The following is a 19335-nucleotide window of genomic DNA, read 5'->3' as shown; positions in this document are numbered from 1 at the left end:
AATTGGCGCCACGTAGCGAAAAGAAGAAACGACTGGCGCGCTGTTGTTAACTCGGCTATAATCGCGTAAGCGGTGTCTACGCCAATCAAGAAGAAGAAGTAAAAAACACGGAGGGAACTGATTATAGCAACGGTGATCCTTAATACTTTTAACTTGTTAAAACATGTTAGCTCATAGTCATGATTTAAAAAGTTTAGTACAATTTGTCCACAAGAGAAGTGAATAAACTGTGAAGGAAATGCTAAATCTACTTCAATTGAATATTTTTTGAAAATATCGACCCTCACGTATGAGTTCACCATAAGTTTCGCACGTCTAATTTTTGCAAACAGCTGAAAGTTTACTTAATGCGACTTTTGTTTATGTTCCCATGCCGGAAACATAATTGCTGTATGCCCACACAAAATTCTGAATTCCATATATTAAGTGGTCACGATAGCATATAGTACATACTTTATATACAAAATTGATGTACGAGTGAACACCGTTACTTACCGGCCACTTCGATTTCGCAGAATGACCCGGGGCCGACTGTGTTATTGGCAACGCAACGGTAAGTGCGAGCGATCACATAGTCATCGTCCAGCACATAAAAACTCTTGTCCGTAAAGCCCTGCCGCTCGCCGCTGCCCAGCCATTCGGCGCTGTCATTTTCCGCTTTAATTGACCATGAAAAATCAGCCTGCAACGACAAAAATGTGCAACAACAATGATAATAATGATAAATACAAATACAAATGCAAACAAGCAAATAAACCAATAAAATCCGTAATTGCGATTGGATGTTTGCAAGCGTGTGTGTGTGTCGGTGTGTTGGGGAGTATGGGCAATGCCATATTTACATTTAAATGTTTTTGTCGCTGTTATCGCCATGCTTTTTATTACTATTTGCATTGTGCATGCCGCTTTTTGTGGCGCTGGTTATAAATACTCGATTGTTTGATTAAGAGTAAGCCGTGCGAAAAACATAAATATTTTTATGCAATTTTATATATTTGAGTATGTGACCATCCAAGCAATTTCTTGCAGACAAGGAAGTCAATTAAACGCTTACACGTACATAAAAATGTCAAGTACAGTTGAGTATATATGTGTATATGTATGTACAAGCATATTTGATAGCAATGCATTGCATACCGCATGGAGAATTGGTTTAAACAGCTATTGACAAATAAATTTATTGGCGATTGCGATATAAAAGCCAAATAATGAGTTTGGATAACCTGATCTTTTAACATTTATATGGTAAATGTGTACTGTTTTTAAGTTGCCGTTTTGACTCATTCCTCATATGTCGATGATGTACTTATGGACAAAGATCAAAATATATTATAGTATATTGTAAAATGTATACGCGCCTCGCGTTTCAGAAATGGGTAGAAAGGCGTTCAAAAATATTACCAGTTTGTACGAATATTTGCAGAACCTTGAAAATATTTAAGTTAGCATGAAGACATGGGATGGGAATGAAAGGGATATAACATTTTTCAAAAATCTATTGCTAAGACGGCGATTTTGTGTATCACAATGTTGAACGCATAGCTGTTGAGTTAGCAACGCCGCTTACCAATATCTGCAAAACACACCGATGAATTTTCGGGATATCAAACAAAAACAAAGTTTACTGAATTTTCGAAATTACATGACGAGACTATTTAAGACCGGATATTACAAAAAGTATACTTTTGAAAACATTTCTAAAAAGGCTTCCAAATATTTGGACAGCTTTTATTATTTGCCGTTATACACGAATGACCAAAGAGTAAACTCGTCAGTACTTGAGCTTGCATCACTTCAGCTTTTAGACGTCAATAATGCACAGGCAGAAATTGATAAGCGTTAATGATAAATATGACATCACTTTCCGGTTAACACATCCTGTGCATTTTTACTCTGTGCGAAGACCCAAGTAACGCCGCAGATGCGAAAGAATGTCAAAATACCAATACTTAAATATATGCGAACTGGTGACCCAGTGCACGTACATACACATATGTACAGACAATCAACAGGAAGTATAAGAAAAGTACGGTATGAAGGCAGCACTGGAGACTGAACTTTTCGATTTTCTCCAAACAAACAAACCGTATCATATGCATGAATGTGTGTTCTTAAAGCTTCGAACGCGTCCTTGCATAATCGCACATCTCATGTATTTATGTATGTAAATGTCCGTCCGTTGGTATATATTTTGAGTGCTTCTGAAGTAGCGGACGCGCGTTAGTGCGTTGGTGCCTGCAATTGAAATACTACCGTTTTATTGCCATTGCTACAACAACAATAGTACTGGCAGCAGCAATAAACCCATAAACAACAACAACCTGAATACCAGCTAAGGCAACTGTTGCAATAACATGCAGTTGAAGCACACAGCAGTGGGCGGCGGACGGCAGGTTGGGGTCAGCTATTCAGGCGTACAACCATTCAACCAGTAAGCCACATGAAACCCACACATGCACCGACATACACTTGAGCATACATATGCATAGTAACAGCAAACAGTGTGAGGCGCGCCGTTTTCCTTCGCCAGCACTTTCGCCGCGCACATCACTGCACTCATGCGCACACACATATCCGATTTCCGAGCGCTTCGAACTCAAACTATTCGCAGTTCTACTAAGCTACGGCAGTCATTGAGCTGCTTTCTGTCGCTTGTACGCAGCAATCAGCATCGCTAACCAGAAGAAGCAAAAGCAAAATCAAAAAATCGCATACATTGCATACTTTAGGGCGTGCGGCGTGTTTGTTGATCTGTTGGTGTATGCAGCACCCACTCCGGTAACATTGAAAGTTGCAAAGTAATGCACACATACACCCACATGCAGACTTTCGGCGGCATTCTCGTTGTGCGAAGGGGAGCTTCGACCAGCCCTCGACTTCCATATGTGTGTATGTCTATAAGTGAGTATATTTCGCAAATACCCCAATGTGTGGTTATACGCTAGCCACTGCGTACAGTTAGATGTGTGTAGGTTTTGCATGTTTGTGTGCTTACCTCTACAGGATTTCCGAATGCTGTGCAAATTAGTGTATCCTGGTCATCGATCTCCTGCCTTTCAATATCGCAACGTGGTTTAACTGCAGGCAGACATGCAATCAGCAATGCCAAAAATCCGAACAGCAAAAAAGTCAGCACCAGAAATATCGACAGTATTGTTAACAGTAACAACAGCAACAAAATAAGCGTTCAGCGTGACATCAGCGTGGTGTTTGGATGTCAGCAGAAGTCCGAAATGTCCGCACGGCCGCCGAAGGGTTCATGAAAAATAGAGAGAAACAACAGAAAGTCAGTGCTGAATAATTTATATATTTTTGTTTGACCTTATCATGTAATTAATTTAATGGAAATTACTTAAAAATGTAGTTGTTTGCTGTTTCATAGCTTTTTTGACTTTAGTGTGATGACTAATACTATATGATACTAAATAATTAGAAATTTCCTGGAGAAGTTTAAAACATAAAAAAGTATTTAAAACTTGTATATACCCTATCCTGAAGTTTGAGTAAATATACAATTCTCTATATTTCGAAACAATTTCGGCTCTAAGTTTTTACGAATAGGATTTAAGTTTTGAGAATTTCTACAAGTATACCTGACTCAGGCATTATTTACATCCAATTTCACAATTTTAAAGGGTTTTTCGCGACTCTCAAGCTTTTAACGTAAGTGCCCCTCATAATTTAAAAACACACATATTATGGCATAACACCAACTTCAGACATCAGTCGCATAACGACTTTAGTTAGTCAAGAACTTAAATTAAGTTTTGATTTCGGTTTCTCGACATGCTTAAATATTTTCTAAAAACCAACTCTCGGCTTTTTATATACAGTCCTGTTTTTTCTACGTTGAACTGGATTGTCCAAACCCAATCATTTAATCAACGTTAATCGGATGTAGAGTAGAATGTATATATCGTATTTGCAGTTCAAACGAGATGAAATTATGAGTTAATATCAAGGCTGCCTCCCTACCGCTAAAACCCCGGCTGCTCAGAGTACGCTCTCCCCAGTCAACATAACTCTGGTCTGGTAATTATATATTAAAATGAAATTGGTGACATAACAGAACAACAAACACAATTTATTTTAAATTCCGTTAGATTCTGTTACTTCGCAGTATATAAAAAAGCAACGCAAGCCAACGAATCGGAATAAACCTGTCAAAAGGTTTGCCATTTCAAGTCTAAAAATTGTCGAAATCGGACTATAACTGTTCATGCCCCCAGAACCGGAGACATGGACCCCACTAAAAGGGCTGTCTTTTTACCGAAAATAACGGTCAATGATGCCACATTTTATTGTAATTCGGAGACACTTTTTTTCTAATAATAATTTATACTTGTGTTAAAAATGAAAAAAAAAAAATAGAAAATTATCAGTACTCTTCATTCACCATATATTAAAATTTTTAAACTTCATTAGGGGTATTCTCTTGCTCTTGCAAAATCCTTGCACGGTGCACGAATTGCAGAAAATTGTTTCTAATGGATGTAAAATATGTCAGAACAAAGCTCATGGTTATTTTCGTGCAATGACACTCTTTACAACCCTGTTTTAGCTGTCATTTTACATAAAGACATATTATGCCGTTAAATTGTTAAGAAAGGTAAAAGAAATTTTTTTTGTTAAGAGTGAATAAATAATGTGCGCCAATTCCCAATAGTTAAGCACAATAGTCATTCTCAATAAATTGACCGAAGCATTCGTTCCTTTATCACTAGATTCTGCGTGCTCTCTGGGCCATAGATATTTCGGCATAGATAGTTATGCATTTTCTGTCATCGTGCAATTTTGCAAGAGCACGAGAATCCTCCTATTGTATTAGAGTATATAATTGGGAAATACGGGAAAAGGATACCTTTTCAATATTAAGTAATATACATTACTGGATATAATACAGTTTAACGCAGAAAATGTGCAAAATATCGAACGAAGAGGGTCAGCGAATTGCTCCAGCTTCTATATACGACATATGTTATTTTATTTATTTAAGTTCAGTGTGGGAGTTATATTGATAAAATTGCCATAGCGCTAATTATGAATAAAATTGATGTAGACCAGCGTCTAATACCGTAATGCCTTTTATAAAGGTCTCCGTTTCATTGGTTTATTTTGTCTACACTACTTAAACTATGATATGTTTTTCATTTGACTCTACTAGGTTCATTTTAGTGTCAATATCCCGGCAATATTTTTGGCAGGTTGGTATGACTGTGGCACATATGTCACGCCAAATATCATATCGAAACACGTTTACTACACATACCGTTTACTATACACTTTTCTTTTTGAAGTATATAAGGTGCATTCGGTGATTTTTACGATGAGTGAAATTATCAACGAATAAGTTCCATTAAGTTTTGTGTTCGGAATTAAATGCATATTGCCGAATCTTTCAGAATATTGGAAATGGTGATAATTGTTTATCGGGAGCGAGTGGTTTTGATTGGTACAAATTATTCGAAGAGAGTCGAGAACGCTTTGACAGCGAACCACCTCCAACCATCAACATCAACTGGTGATCAACACGCAATGAAATAAGTAAATTGGTACTTGAGAAGCGACGATTAACAGTCAGATTTCTTACTGGTACCGTTGTAATATCGGAAAGTGCAGTGAAAACCAGTGAAAAGGTGAAATCGCGATTGGTGAGAAAATCAATTAATTTTTTTCGAAAAACAGAGTCGTGTTAACAATGCTTTCCGACTACTAGAATTTCATAAAAACTATTATTACTGGCTATGAGCTCTGGATCTATGCTTATGACTCAAAAAAAGATAATTAATCGGCTGAAAGGTGGGAAACCATGGGAAATCAGGTCAAAAATCAAGGCCATGTTGAAAGTTTTCCTCGAGTTTGTAGATTGGCGTAATTGAATAACTTCCCGTACAAAAAATGGCATTTATTGAAATTCTAACAAAGCCATAATTAAGATATAAAACATTTTCATAGTTAAATTTGCAAATCGGATTCTATGCTTGCATATGTAAAAAATTTTCGTTTACGTACAAACTAAGCCGAAAGGGCTACTTCCTCCTTTATATGTTCACAAAAACCGATCAGTAGGAACAAATATTCACATGTGTGCTGTAATTGTACCTATCATTGCTAGAATAATATATAGTAACCATCATCGAATCGCCAGGTTTTACTCGTGATCTTCTCAAAAAATTTACACATAAAAGCAATTGAAGTTTTATCGAGTTGCCCCCATACAATCTGAAATAGAACGCCATATTGCACCCTAAGTGATGGCAGTCTATTCGAACTGCTGGTATAAGTTGTTCGATTATCTACTCTCAAATGCTTGTCGGATCATCCATCGTTTTTATTATAAGTGCTTTTTGCGAAACACTTTAAGTCGTCTGTGAATTTGGTTCCGTTCCCTAACACGACATATTGTCTTCATATATTTAGGTACGTTTAATTTATTTGAACCTCAAGATCATTTGATCAGATTAATATATAAATTTCTAATCTTCCCCAGAGCTGGCTATACAACCTTCAAGCAGATATTTGGCAGTCGACTCCATAGTGTTAAGTCTTGATAACTGAAACTTATAACCTTCGTAAAACAGTTCAGTTATTTCTTGAGTGAAGAAGTTAATATAAATTTTATAGAACTTTGAATCCTAATCACACTTTATGCGAATTATTAAGTCGCAAACTTTATAAAATTCATTTCAAAGATGCAAACGGTTACATGGCCAATTCATTTATTATATTTTTTATTGCTTGTAATTTTGCAAAGCTATTTTGTAATAAAACGTAATATTTTCTGTAACCACGAATTCCAATACTGTGGCAGACTAACACATATGCAATACCATATCTTGGTCATATTATTGAAATTGTGTCGAAAATTTAATTCAAGCGCATGGTTGCTCCCGAAAGGTCAAAAGGATCAAGGCGACGCTGTTGGCGACACTTCCGGTCAATTTCAATTGAATAGCGGTCATTTAATGCAACAAAACAGCCGAACTCAGCATAAATAGTATTCACGGTATGTGAATGGCGTTGAAAGTTTTCAATAATAAATATTAAATAGGCTTATCAAAACGTGACCAGCTGCAAAAACCAAAGCACCCGCCCGTACCGCACACCGCAACGAGCTTAGCCACACGTATGCACAATTTGTGGATGGAAATGGGCGGAGGTGTCTGAGCGAGTGTGGTTGAAATGCAGAATTTTTTGCTTCGAACCATTTACCGCATATTTTTTGCTAAATAATTGTACATAATACGAATGGCTCAAACCATTGTGAGTGAACGCAAATAATAGAAATATTAGAAAAGGCGACGGGCAATCAACAAGGGCCTCACACACTCCTTTGTATGTTTATTTGAATGTATGACATTACAAAAGACATAACAATTTTGTGGCTGTGACATGACAACAATTGTCGAAAAAGGTTCCAATAAAATGCCCGGCGCTGAAAAGGAAAGTATCAAAATGGAAATAATCATAAAAATTCGTAAAATTATTCGGTCAATTTCAAACACTTGCCTCAATAGCTCTGTACACGCCTGACAAGCCGCCAAACAAAGCGCGTGAATGGACACTTTCAAACATAGCAGACATGCAGTTATACGTACCAAATAAGTGAAATGCATATGTGTCTGTGCTCTTGTAATACAAATCCCGCTGTGTTGGCAGCTTCCCCTCTTTACAGAATGTAATTTAAAATACTTTGAAGCGCTACGCTTTTTGTTTGTAATTGTAATTCTAGGGAGAAAGGTCGCTTAGAAATGGCATGTGACAATTTCATAACGGTTGTAATTTCAAAACTGTCCCTTTTCTTTATTACAAATTGTAATACCTATAATTCTTATTTTAGCGACAAAGTTAAAGAACAAAAATTCGAAAAGTGTTCGAAGAGAAGTGTTTCAACTTACATTGTACATCGATGATTGTTTCGACTGTGCTCTTGCCGTGCTTATTCGAGGCAACACATGTGTAGACGCCGGAGTCATTGCGTGTCATTGGCGTGTTGATGATTAAAGCCTGATCCTGCCCCAGTTTCGTATTGTTGAAGTACCAACTGTAGTGAGCGCCTGCAATTGAGAATACAAATTGAATTATATAGTATGTGTATTTGAATTGATTTTGTTCTCTGCAAATGGGTGGATAGTAAAATAATGTATAAGTGGATATCCAGCAGTTTACCTCCCATTCAATTGACTAAAAAATATTTGTATTTTTCAGCTAGCAAATCGCTTATTGTCATGGGTACACCAAACCTACCGTTGGAGTGGTTGGAGTGGAAATTATAGACTAGATAAGCTAAGCTGATTGCTTGTTCTCTCATAGAATTCGGCACAAATGTTACTTTGCATTTCTGTATACGGTTTATTAGTCTGTTTGAGGGTGTTAAGTATAAGAGAAGTGTTCCCTTTTCGACTTCAAATTTATTAATTTGGGACTAATTTAAGGAATATCAAATTACATTTAAAATGCATAAGTTGAAACAATTTATCTTTAGGTTCGAAGAGAAAATAAATAAAACCCAATAATTCCGAGGCTTATTTACGAACAAAATTGGCAGTGATTATTTGGAATTTTTTCCTGACGTGTAAAAGCAAATTTGCTCTATCTTTCAGTCAGTATATTTTTCTATCTCTCAATACATATGCACATGTACATATATATCTTATATATAACAAGTAAGGAAGGGCTAACTTCGAGTGTCACTGAACATTTTATACTCTCGCATGATAATCGCAAATGATAATCGAGATTTCAGGTTGGTTGTGAACCGATTTCACCCATATTTGGTACATGTCACCAGGGTGTTAAGAAAATATTATATACCGAATTTCATTGAAATCGGTAGAGTACTTCCTGAGACATGGTTTTTGATCCATAAGTGGGCGACGCCACGCCCATTTTCAATTTTTAAAAAAAGTCTGGATGCAACTTCCTTCTTTCATTTCTTCCGTAAAATTTATTGTTTCTGACGTTTTTTGTCAGTCGGTTAACGCACTTTTACTGATTTTCAACATAACCTTTTTATGGGAGGTGGGCGTAGTTATTATCCGATTTCTTCCATTTTTGAACTGTATATGGAAATGCCTAAAAGAAACGACGCAGTTTGGTTGACATAGCTATAGTAGTTTTCGAGATATGTACAAAAAAAGGCGGGACCACGCCCACTTTTCCAAAAATATCTTTATTTATAGCTTAGTTATGACATTTTATAGGTTTTCGGTTTCCGCCATTKTTTGGGCGTGGCAGTGGGCTGATTTTCCCCATCTTCGACCTTAACCTTCTTATGGAGCCAAGAAATACGTGTACCAAGTTTCATCATGATATCTCAATTTTTACTCAAGTTACAGCTTGCACGGGCGGACGGACAGACGGACGGACGGACGGACGGACGGATGGACAGACAGACATCCGGATTTCAACTCTACTCGTCACCCTGATCACTTTGGTATATATAACCCTATATCTGACTCTTTTAGTTTTAGGACTTACAAACAACAGTTATGTGAACAAAACTATAATACTCTCTTTAGCAACTTTGTTGCGAGAGTATAAAAATGAATCGCAAAATGTGTTGCTAAGCGCATAACTCAACAACGCCAGTACCAATTTTGCCAATTCTTTTTTTTAATGTTCGTTGAGGTTCAACGATGGTTTTTACGGCAAGAAAAATTCGAATAATTGCCTGAAAGAAACGAATGAATGTTTGTTTGTTAGACGCTAAGGGAACGACTGAACAAACCTTGATGAAATTTTCAAAGGTAATTCGTTGTGGATCGGGGAAGGTTTAGAAAAAAAAAATAACTTATAGTTTTCTTGAGGAAAACTCGGAAAATTGAATAGTTCCAAAAATTTACTTTTTCCCATACAAAATTTTTTTTATCAATTTGTGTTTTTTTTTTATTTTTCAATATTTTACGTCGTCTTCGCTAAAAATTGGAAATGGGCCAATTCCGGTTGATACTTCCGGTGGTTTGACATCAATTCCATCTTCCCTTTCTCAATTCACGATAATAAACTCATCATGAATGTTCGGACATTGGCCAAATTATCGTAACTTCGATTCCTTAAGTTCACGCGCAATGTTAGCTGCCAAAAATACTGATTTTGTTGACTTAAACTGGAATTCAAAGTCAAATTCTGGGAGACTTGCGCTCATACAAATCGAGCGATCATTATCACAATTAAGACGACGCCGTGAATCATCCAGTGGAGTTTCTAAATTCTTTGAAGAGACTTGGTATGCCACCGCATCATTTGCGTCTCAAAGTTGGACCTGTCCTTATTATGTTCCGCAATCTGCGCTATCGAATACATGGTTGCATAATGCTTGATTCTAAGTATCAATTTAAGTTCTAACAATTGGCCATTTCAGTTCAAACGTATTACAAATATTAATGAGTCAGTTTCTTTTTGGGAGAGTTTTTGCAGCTACTTCGTGTAGTACATATGTCATATACATATGTGGCAACCTCGAATGATTATTAAGGCGTTAATTTAATCTTCGGCGCAACACTCCTAAAATACATCTCTCCCTAACTCCTAAAGGCAATGCTATCATATGTTTTTAATCCTTCATTCCTTTTATTATTATATTCTTACTACTTACTTTACTACTTAAGTTATAACGAATAAGAAATAAATTCTTCTGCTATTGGACGTCAAGTATAACGCATCATCTTCACCTGTTCCCACATCTGGTGACCCCGAAGGTAAATTGAACATAATAATTTCATAGGAGTGGCGTTAAACGATAGCCATGTGGTTTCTGGCAACCGGTACTCTGACGTCAATATTGTGGATTTTCCAAATTCAACTCCACGTCTACTACCAACAATGACCGAGGACAACATCAAAGCTTATTTTTATTCTCTGGACTTTTGGTTTAGCGCTTCTTCAATTTCCAATGATAATAGGAAATTCGACATCGTTCTTGCATGTGTACCGCCTAACAAGCTGATAGAGCTTCGCTGCATCATAGACGCTGTGCCGACAAATTTTAAATATAAATACATTCAGGACAAGATCACTGAGCATTTTTCGGAAAGTCAACTGCGGCGGCTGCAACGTGTTCTTAAAGACATGGTTCTAGGCGACCGACGCCCCAGCTATTTAACGACATGAAACGTGCAGCCGGGACGACTCTGAATGACAGCATTTTACACGATCTATGGATAAGCAGACTTCCTCCGTATGTACAAGCAGCGATTATTGCTACAAACGTCGCTATCGTGGAAAAATTAAAGATCGCTGACTCCATTATCGAAACTATTGGTATGCGACACAACCACGCGCAAGAGGGTCTGGCACTTAATGAAGTTTCGAGCTTGAAACTTGAAATAGCAGAATTGACTAGGCAGGTGCATAAGCTTTTCAATAATAAAGGATAAAATTTTCGTTCGCGGTCTCGATCTATGACACGTGGACCTCATACGTATTTAAGTAAATCGGACAAACCGATTTGCTGGTACCATAGCAAATTCGGTGCGAAAGCAACGAAATGCCGAGAGCCGTGCAATTTTGTTTTATTAAAAAAAACTTTATAGGGCCGCTGGGCTGCTACGGTTTTAGAGTTAGGCAAACAATCTAAAACCTTCAAGACATACCGTTTACGCATAYACGATACGTCAGCAAAATTAAATTTTTTAATAGATACCGGTGCGGACATAGCTTCTCCTAACGGTATAAAATTGTTAGCCGCAAATGGATCGCCGATCTCTGTATTCGGTGAGGCGATTCTGAAACTTAATCTGAATTTACGACGCGATTTTTTTGGCATTTCGTTATCGTTGATGTTTCTCAAGCAATTATAGGCGCTGACTTTCTGTCTCATTTCGAGCTTTTGGTTGATCTCAAAAATAGATGTTTACTCGATAGCAAAACCGAATTAAAAACGGTTTGCGAAAGTGAAAAAACATGCATATTCAACATAAAATCTTTTAACGCGAATTCTATTTATTCGAATATTCTCGCAGAGGACAGCGATATCACACGCTCTCGTTCGCTAAATTCACCAACAAAATCGTCCGTAGAACCTCGAAATATTACCACCGGTCAACCCGTCTTCGCACGTTCACGCCGTCTTTCACCCGATAAACTAACCGCCGCTAAAGCTGAATTTGATTTGCTGATGAAACTGAGCATTTGTCGCCCTTCCAGTAGTAACTGGGCAAGCCCACTATATATGGTACGTAATCCTGATGCAACGTGGAGACCATGCGGGGATTATCGTGGACTAAATGCAGTAACAGTTCCTGATTGATATCCGTTGCCATTTTTGACCGATTTCGCTAATATCTTGGCCGGAAAACGAGTGTTTTCTAAAATCGATTTAAAAAAGACTTTTCACCAAGTGCCAATAAACAAAGAAGACATCTGTAAAATGGCGATAAAAACTCCTTTCGGACTCTACGAATTTACGCATATGACGTTTGGTTTGAGGAATGCAGCACAGACATTCCACAGACTTATTAACGAAGTTTTTCGTGGTTTAAACTTCGTATTTGTTTATCTTGATGATGTATGTATTGCATCCTGATCAGAAAAAAAATATCAAAACCACTTGCGCCAAGTTTTTCAACGACTCCGGTAGAACAACCTAACTATCAACGTTAGTAAATCGGAATTTGATGTCTTGGAACTACGATTCCTCGGGCATTCTATCACTAAAGATGGTATTCGGCCACTCCCAGAACGCGTTGAGGCTCTACGTAATTTTAAACGACCACTTATCATCAAGGATTTCAAGGGTTTTTTAGCGATGCTTAATTTTTCCGTCGTTTCATACCACACGCACTAAAGACACAAGCCTGTCTTTTTGATATGGTTCGTGGTAACAAGCGAAACGATACTACACCACTTACGTGGTCAGTGGAAGCAGCAGACAGTTTTGTTGCATGTAGGGAACAGCTGGTCAATTGTGCATTACTCGCTCACCCATCGCACAACGCGGAACTGTCTTTATGGATAGATGCATCAGATTTCGCGGCTGGCGCAGTATTAAATCAATTCGTGGATGGTAGTCTAGAACCATTAGGATTTTTCTCTCGCAAATTTACTAGTGCTGAGAAAAGATACAGCACTTACGACAGGGAGCTAACTGCCGCATACCTAGCATTACGACATTTTCAATACATGGTCGAAGGACGCCATTGTCATATTTACACGTTTAGATCGAGCTTCTAGTCGGCAAATACGTCAACTCGACTTCACAGCGCAGATCACCACCAACATTCGCCATGTAAGCGGCGAAGATAATGTAACAGCAGACCTGCTGTCACGAATAAACTCAGTTTCCGCAGAAACTTTAAACTATGATAACTTGGCTGAGGACTAGTCCAATGACGAAGAGCTTCGAAATCTTTTAAATGGTAAYATAAAACACTCTCTTAACCTACAAAATTTCGCTCTTCCTTTTAGTTCCAGAAGCTTATGCTGCGACACTTCAACTGGCCGTGTCCGACCGTTCATAACAAAGAACTTTAGAGAAACGTTTTTACGGTCAACTCACAATCTTTCACACCCAGGTATTAAAGGGACTACACGATTGGTAACTGAGCGATTTGTTGGGCCTGGTGTCCAGCGAGATAGCAGAAAGTTTGCTTGCTGCTGTTTGCAGTGTCAGCGGAATAAAACTACACGACACAACCRAAGTTTGTTTCAGCGTCAAAAATTTCACTTCGTTTCGCGCACATACATATCGACCTAGTCGGCCATTTCCACCATCCGAAGGAAACCGCTATTGTCTTACTATCCTGGATAGATTCACACGCTGCCCAGAAGCGCTACCTATACCAGATATAACAGCTCCAACTGTCGCCAAAGCAGTACTAAATGGCTGGATTTCACGGCTTGGTGTACCTTTAACCATCACATCAGACTTAGGACGTCAATTCGAAAGCGCCCTGTTTCAACAATTACTACAGCTATTGGGTACACGTCATTTGCGAACCACGCCTTACCATCCCTAAGAAAATGGTCTCGTCGAAAGATGGCATCGTACTTTAAAAGCAGCACTTCTATGCCATAACACTAGTCAGTGGACTTCATATTTACCACTTATTTTATTGGGCTTACGATCCACATATAAAAACTATTTGGATGCAGCACCAGCCGATCTAGTTTATGGCAAGAACCTGTGACTACCTACAGAATTCTTTATCGATAGCAAACCAATATATTTTATTATTATATTCTCACTAGTTCTTAAGCTATAACGAATAAGAAATAAATTCTTCTGCTATTGGACGTCAAGGAAACGCATCATCTTCACCTGTTCCCACATATATATATATATGATATAAGTAAAATAACCATCAATTCGCACTGCCAACATCGAAGAGGCTGATTTATTTTTAGCTTCAGCGCTTCCGTTGATTAATAGATAGTTAACAGTATCTGTATCACTCTTATTTTTCATCAACTGGGTCAACTTTAGCAAACAAGCATTATGTAATCAGAAGCGAGTGATACCACAGAGACTTTGGAGCTAAAGATTAAATATTACAAACTATAAAGTAAGTGATGCAAGATGACGGAAGCTTAGAGGACGCTTTTTTGAACACAGTTTTGACCCAATTCACACTGAAAGATCGTTGAAATTCTGAATTTTTTATAACTTCTTGTAGACCGTAGCTTGGGAAAAGTTACATGAAATATTAAGCGTAAACTTCAGCAAGTTGAATAATGTGTACTTCCTTAGTATCATCTACACAGAGCTTCAAAAATTAGTTATATTTCCCTAAATAATCCGGCTGCCAACATTGATTTTGTATAAATCTCAACAAGACAACTTTCCTTGACGTGCAAGTGTATGTGTTTCGCATGTTGCGACATATTTAAATCCTGTTGATTTACAATTTGTTGCAAGTGTTTACAAAAATATGTTGACGGGTGCTTAATACTTCCAGTAGCACGCATGGGGACCCTTCAAAAGTGTCAATTTCTACATGACTCAACCTCGATTTTTCGCAAACGCCTTGACGCGCTGCTGACATAAGCGCATAATATAATGGTACCGTTGCGCCACTTGAGACCGCACGCCAGTCAACACGCTCCGCCGACGCGTCTCACAATCCACTGGCTAAGTGTGTGCGAGTTGGGCAGCTAAGACTGAGGCAGAAGTTGAGGCTACTGTGTGTTGCCATGTCACTCTTGTCATTTATGTCAACGCTGACAGAAATTGCTGACATTTTCAACTTGACATTCACTTCAACCGTCAATACACTGTAACACAATAACAATCGAGCTGACATGACGTGTGTTTGTGCGTTTTATTTGCATAACTGTCAGATGTAAAATAGATATATTCGTAATCTGCAATGGATACTTACTCGGGTTAGCTTTGGCATTGCAAATTACACGTCCGGGTATAGTGCCCTCCTGCACGTAAACCTTTTCCTCCGAAACGGTTGAGTTCTCCGGCGCATCTGTTAGTGAGAAAGTATAAGCAGAGGATTACAAAATGAAGCAAATGAAATAAGCTAAGAATATGTAAGGATATTATTCAAAAATATTATACAATCCTACAAATATTTAATGTTTATATTTTGCTGTTCAAAGGTTTGAGAGATTGTATCACTTGTCAAACCTTAGATATTTGCTCATAATTGTTCTTAGAACTCACATTCAATAGAAAAGTAAGTAGCGCTTTTGATGCCAGGTCCAACGGTGTTTCCTGTAGATACGCAAGTGTAGTTCGCGCTATCCGATTCGATGTCGAACTTTTGATTGGGCCAATTTGACATATTGAAGTGCTATGTACGAACACAGTGGGAGAAAAAGGGAATAATTTTTTATAGCTTAAATAAAGTATAGAACACTTTAGAAAAATATTTTATTTCAAGCCCTCATCTAGTTTGTGTTAAAAAAATGCACCGACGGACTGTTATGAGACGCAAAATATGAGAGACAAGAAAGGACAAAAACTCAATTTCACTGCTTGTAATAGCCAGCGGTTATTACTTGGTCGAATTTTTTTCAATTCTCAAGTTTCGAAACTCAATTTTATATTTAAATTTGGAATTCTTCATAAAATTTAGTTTTAACGTGGAGAATCCGTCTAAGATTATTTTTCTAGCAGGCTATCAAACTTCAATTCTCGCAAGTTCAAGCTAAAGCAAAAATTTCTTAAGTTGGCAATCTTAGATATGGTACAATTGTTTAATTTTGTTTTTTATCATATAATATCGATCTCCAAATAACTTCTTAAAAAATGATTTCCGTACTCACCAGCACTGAGAGCATGCTCTCAAAGTCACCCGTCGCCGGTGACGCGTCCACGTACTTCTCCTTGATGAAGTACCGCGTATCGTTCTTTTCAATGGGATCGGTGCCCTTCAACCAGGTGATTTCACAGCGAGGCACACATTCGATACGACATGTTAGATTTGCTGTGCGTGATGTGTGCAACATGCCCGTGTATGGCACCAGATTCTTGATGAAGAATGGAGGTGCATGCACTTCTAGATTAACGCTAGCCATGGCGCCCTTACCGCCCTCATTGTATGCGTAGCAGGAGTAGTTGGTGCGGCTGTCCAAACCCACCGGCTCCACAGTCCAATCTTTGGTGACGACATCCTGCAAGGGTCCAAGTCCACCACGCTGCCAACGGAATCTATGTGGATGCATTAACATTTGGGCACGATAAGTAAATGAGCCCATTTTGCGATATAACGAAAGTTGTTGTTGTTGTAGTGAAGAATTGATGTCGGTAAATATTGCAGATGAATCGTATGAGGTTGATGTTGATGATAATTGTGATGAAGTGTTGTCCACCGCATACGGTTTCGCCACATTGTAGAGTGTTAGAATTTGTGATTTTGGTGAGAATGTGGTGAGTGTGAGCAATGTACATAGGGGTGTATGACTGTTCATGCCAATTAGTGTATGCGTTTCTTTTTGAATTTTTTGATTGCTATGTTGTTGTTGGTGTTTGTCAAGCAATGAATAATTTTGTTGTAGCAACGCCTCATAAGCTGCCTCAGCCTCAGAGGGGTTTAACACTTGAACGGTATGGAAATGTATATGGAATTGATCACCCGTATGGGGTGTGGTGGAGACAAGTGATGTTTGTGATTTGATTGTTGATGTAGTTGATAATTTGGTTATGGGATAAATGGAATTGTATGAGGATGCAAATGTGGTGACTTTGTCATGCTGCTTTACAGACCTATTCGATTCTGGATATCCAGGGTCGTCGACAGAGCAAGAAAATATCACACTCTTCTTCTTCACAGCAATCAATGGAAAGTGTGTGAGCGTGGCTGGACCGGGCTCATAATGTACCTGTGTTTGTAATATAAAATAAGAGAGTTTTAATAAGCGAATAGCTAAAATTTTATGTGGAAAATTTATAAAGATAAACGTCAGTCTAGTCCAAAAGATGAATGAAATACTAAATATTGCGTTTAGCTCCACTCACCATTAACTCTTTATCTTCGCTACGTGGTCCCCAACCGGCGGCATTGTAGCCCTCACAAGAGTAATTGTAGAAGAAGCCGCGTCCAATGCTCTCCAACAGCAATTTGCTTGGATCGATATGGCATAAGTCCTCCTGAAAATTCGGGTTGAATCAAAAAATCAATAAATATTAAATATTAAAGTGGCATACTTCGAAGTGAACAATTATCAACCTGTAGCACTTTCACACCTTACATACACAAGTGTCTTTTACTTACTTTTGTCTCCTCACAATCGGGCAGCTCTTTGAGCAACGTCGAGTTGGCATACCAACGCACTTTTGTCAGCAATGCCGGATTAGCTTCTAAGATGTTGCAGTAGAGTGTCACATTCGATTCGTCACTCTCCTTAACGGGACCCTCGGGTATCATCAGCACTTCTACAATTGGCACAACTGAAATGAATACGAACGCAAGCACATTAGTGGTGTCTATAGGTACATACAAAGAGATTCATATAATATGCGAGGGATACAGCTGCGAAAGAGAGGAGAAGACGTCGGTAGAGGATATTAGCAACGTTTACTTGAACGGTAGTTACAACATGGGTAAACGACAATGACAATGGCACTTATGCAATAATAACAATAACAGTAAAATACTTATAGATAATAATAACAACAAAATTAAGTAAAAGTACTCGTATACTTCAGGGAGAGGAGAAGGGAGAGCGGAATGTCGATATATTTGGGACGTGAATGCTGTCACAGAGTAATAAACATTGTTTGCTGTATATATGTATCTGTGCAGTATGACACTTCGACACTTACACTGTACATCCAGGTCGATTTGCTGCTCGGAGATGCCCTTGCCGATGGCATTTGATAGTTGACAGGTGTAGTTGCCGACATCATCCTTGTCAGTAGAACGTATAACTAGTGCAACGTTCTCGGAGTTGCCACCCTCGTAGCGTTCTGTGTCGTTGACATTGACTGAATCACCGTTCCGATACCTGGAAATGGATGCAAAACGAAAAATTCGTGTAGTTTAAGTCATGAATGTGGGAAGATGTAGGAAGGTTATAATAGAGTTAGATAGTTACTTGGTAAAGGTATTTCTTAAAGGGAATATGTGCATTGGTGCATAGCAAAAAGTAAACTTCCGCATAATATTTTTATATGGAGAATTTTTAAGACAATGGCAGAGTTGATATTAAAGCTGTTATTCAAATGTCTGCTAAAACTTCCTTATATATTATTTTCCAAATAACTCTGTACCGTTCTGTATCGATATAATACTGTGAGTTTACTGAAATCCCAAACAACCAAAAGAAATGTGCCACAAAATAGATGAAAACCAGAACTTCATTAACCGGGCGCCATTATAAGAAATTTTTGGGTCAACAATTACCAGAAAGACTGAAAATTTTGTTTGACTGTTGTAAATTTTGGAATTTGGATACAATTCTCAAGACGAAATGAAAATAAATATATATAATTATGTATTTCAAAAGAAAAACTAATATCATCAATACATAGATAAAAGAAACTCAATTTTTTCCCTATTTATTTATTTATTTAGTTAAGTCTATGAACATTAATTCTTACAGACTAATGGAAAGTTAGGATACTAAAGAGGTTTCTAAAATAATTCAATTAAAAGTACATAAGTAGATACATTAAACTAAAAAACAGAATTTAGGGTATTAATGAAGGACTCTAGGGTACTAGAGTGAGAAAAATCAAGAAGAACTTTTTCGGAAATCGAGTTAAACTCTCGCATAGCACGCTTGAGAGGAGCCTATTCCGCAAAGTTAGTACTTTCCTTTGTATAATAAAATGGGGAAATAGATCTGAGACAACGTTGGGGAGCATTGAAGTTAATTTTCCCTAATAAATAGGGACACTCAATACCTCCATTAATAACATTAAAAACAAATGAAAGGCAG

At 37.8% G+C, this 19335-nt stretch overlaps 1 protein-coding gene across 1 annotated transcript in view; it reads right to left on the bottom strand.

The window, feature by feature from the left end:
• The window catches only part of LOC108975939, a 206035-nt gene that overhangs the window by 31826 nt on the left and 154874 nt on the right, over positions 1-19335 (bottom strand). The window contains exons 11-20 of the mRNA XM_018944780.1: positions 18218-18399; positions 17667-17842; positions 17411-17542; positions 17159-17274; positions 16219-16603; positions 15614-15743; positions 15321-15416; positions 7899-8057; positions 2996-3078; positions 496-682 (exon numbers count right to left, since the gene is read on the bottom strand). Of these exons, the coding sequence (XP_018800325.1) occupies positions 496-682; positions 2996-3078; positions 7899-8057; positions 15321-15416; positions 15614-15743; positions 16219-16603; positions 17159-17274; positions 17411-17542; positions 17667-17842; positions 18218-18399 (1646 nt within the window). The remainder of the gene's footprint in view (positions 1-495; positions 683-2995; positions 3079-7898; positions 8058-15320; positions 15417-15613; positions 15744-16218; positions 16604-17158; positions 17275-17410; positions 17543-17666; positions 17843-18217; positions 18400-19335) is intronic.

The sequence above is a fragment of the Bactrocera latifrons genome, unplaced genomic scaffold (assembly GCF_001853355.1).
Source record: "Bactrocera latifrons isolate USDA-ARS-PBARC rearing strain unplaced genomic scaffold, ASM185335v1 scaffold_70, whole genome shotgun sequence".
Classification (NCBI taxonomy): domain Eukaryota; kingdom Metazoa; phylum Arthropoda; class Insecta; order Diptera; family Tephritidae; genus Bactrocera; species Bactrocera latifrons.
This window is presented reverse-complemented; position numbering and strand designations above follow the sequence as displayed.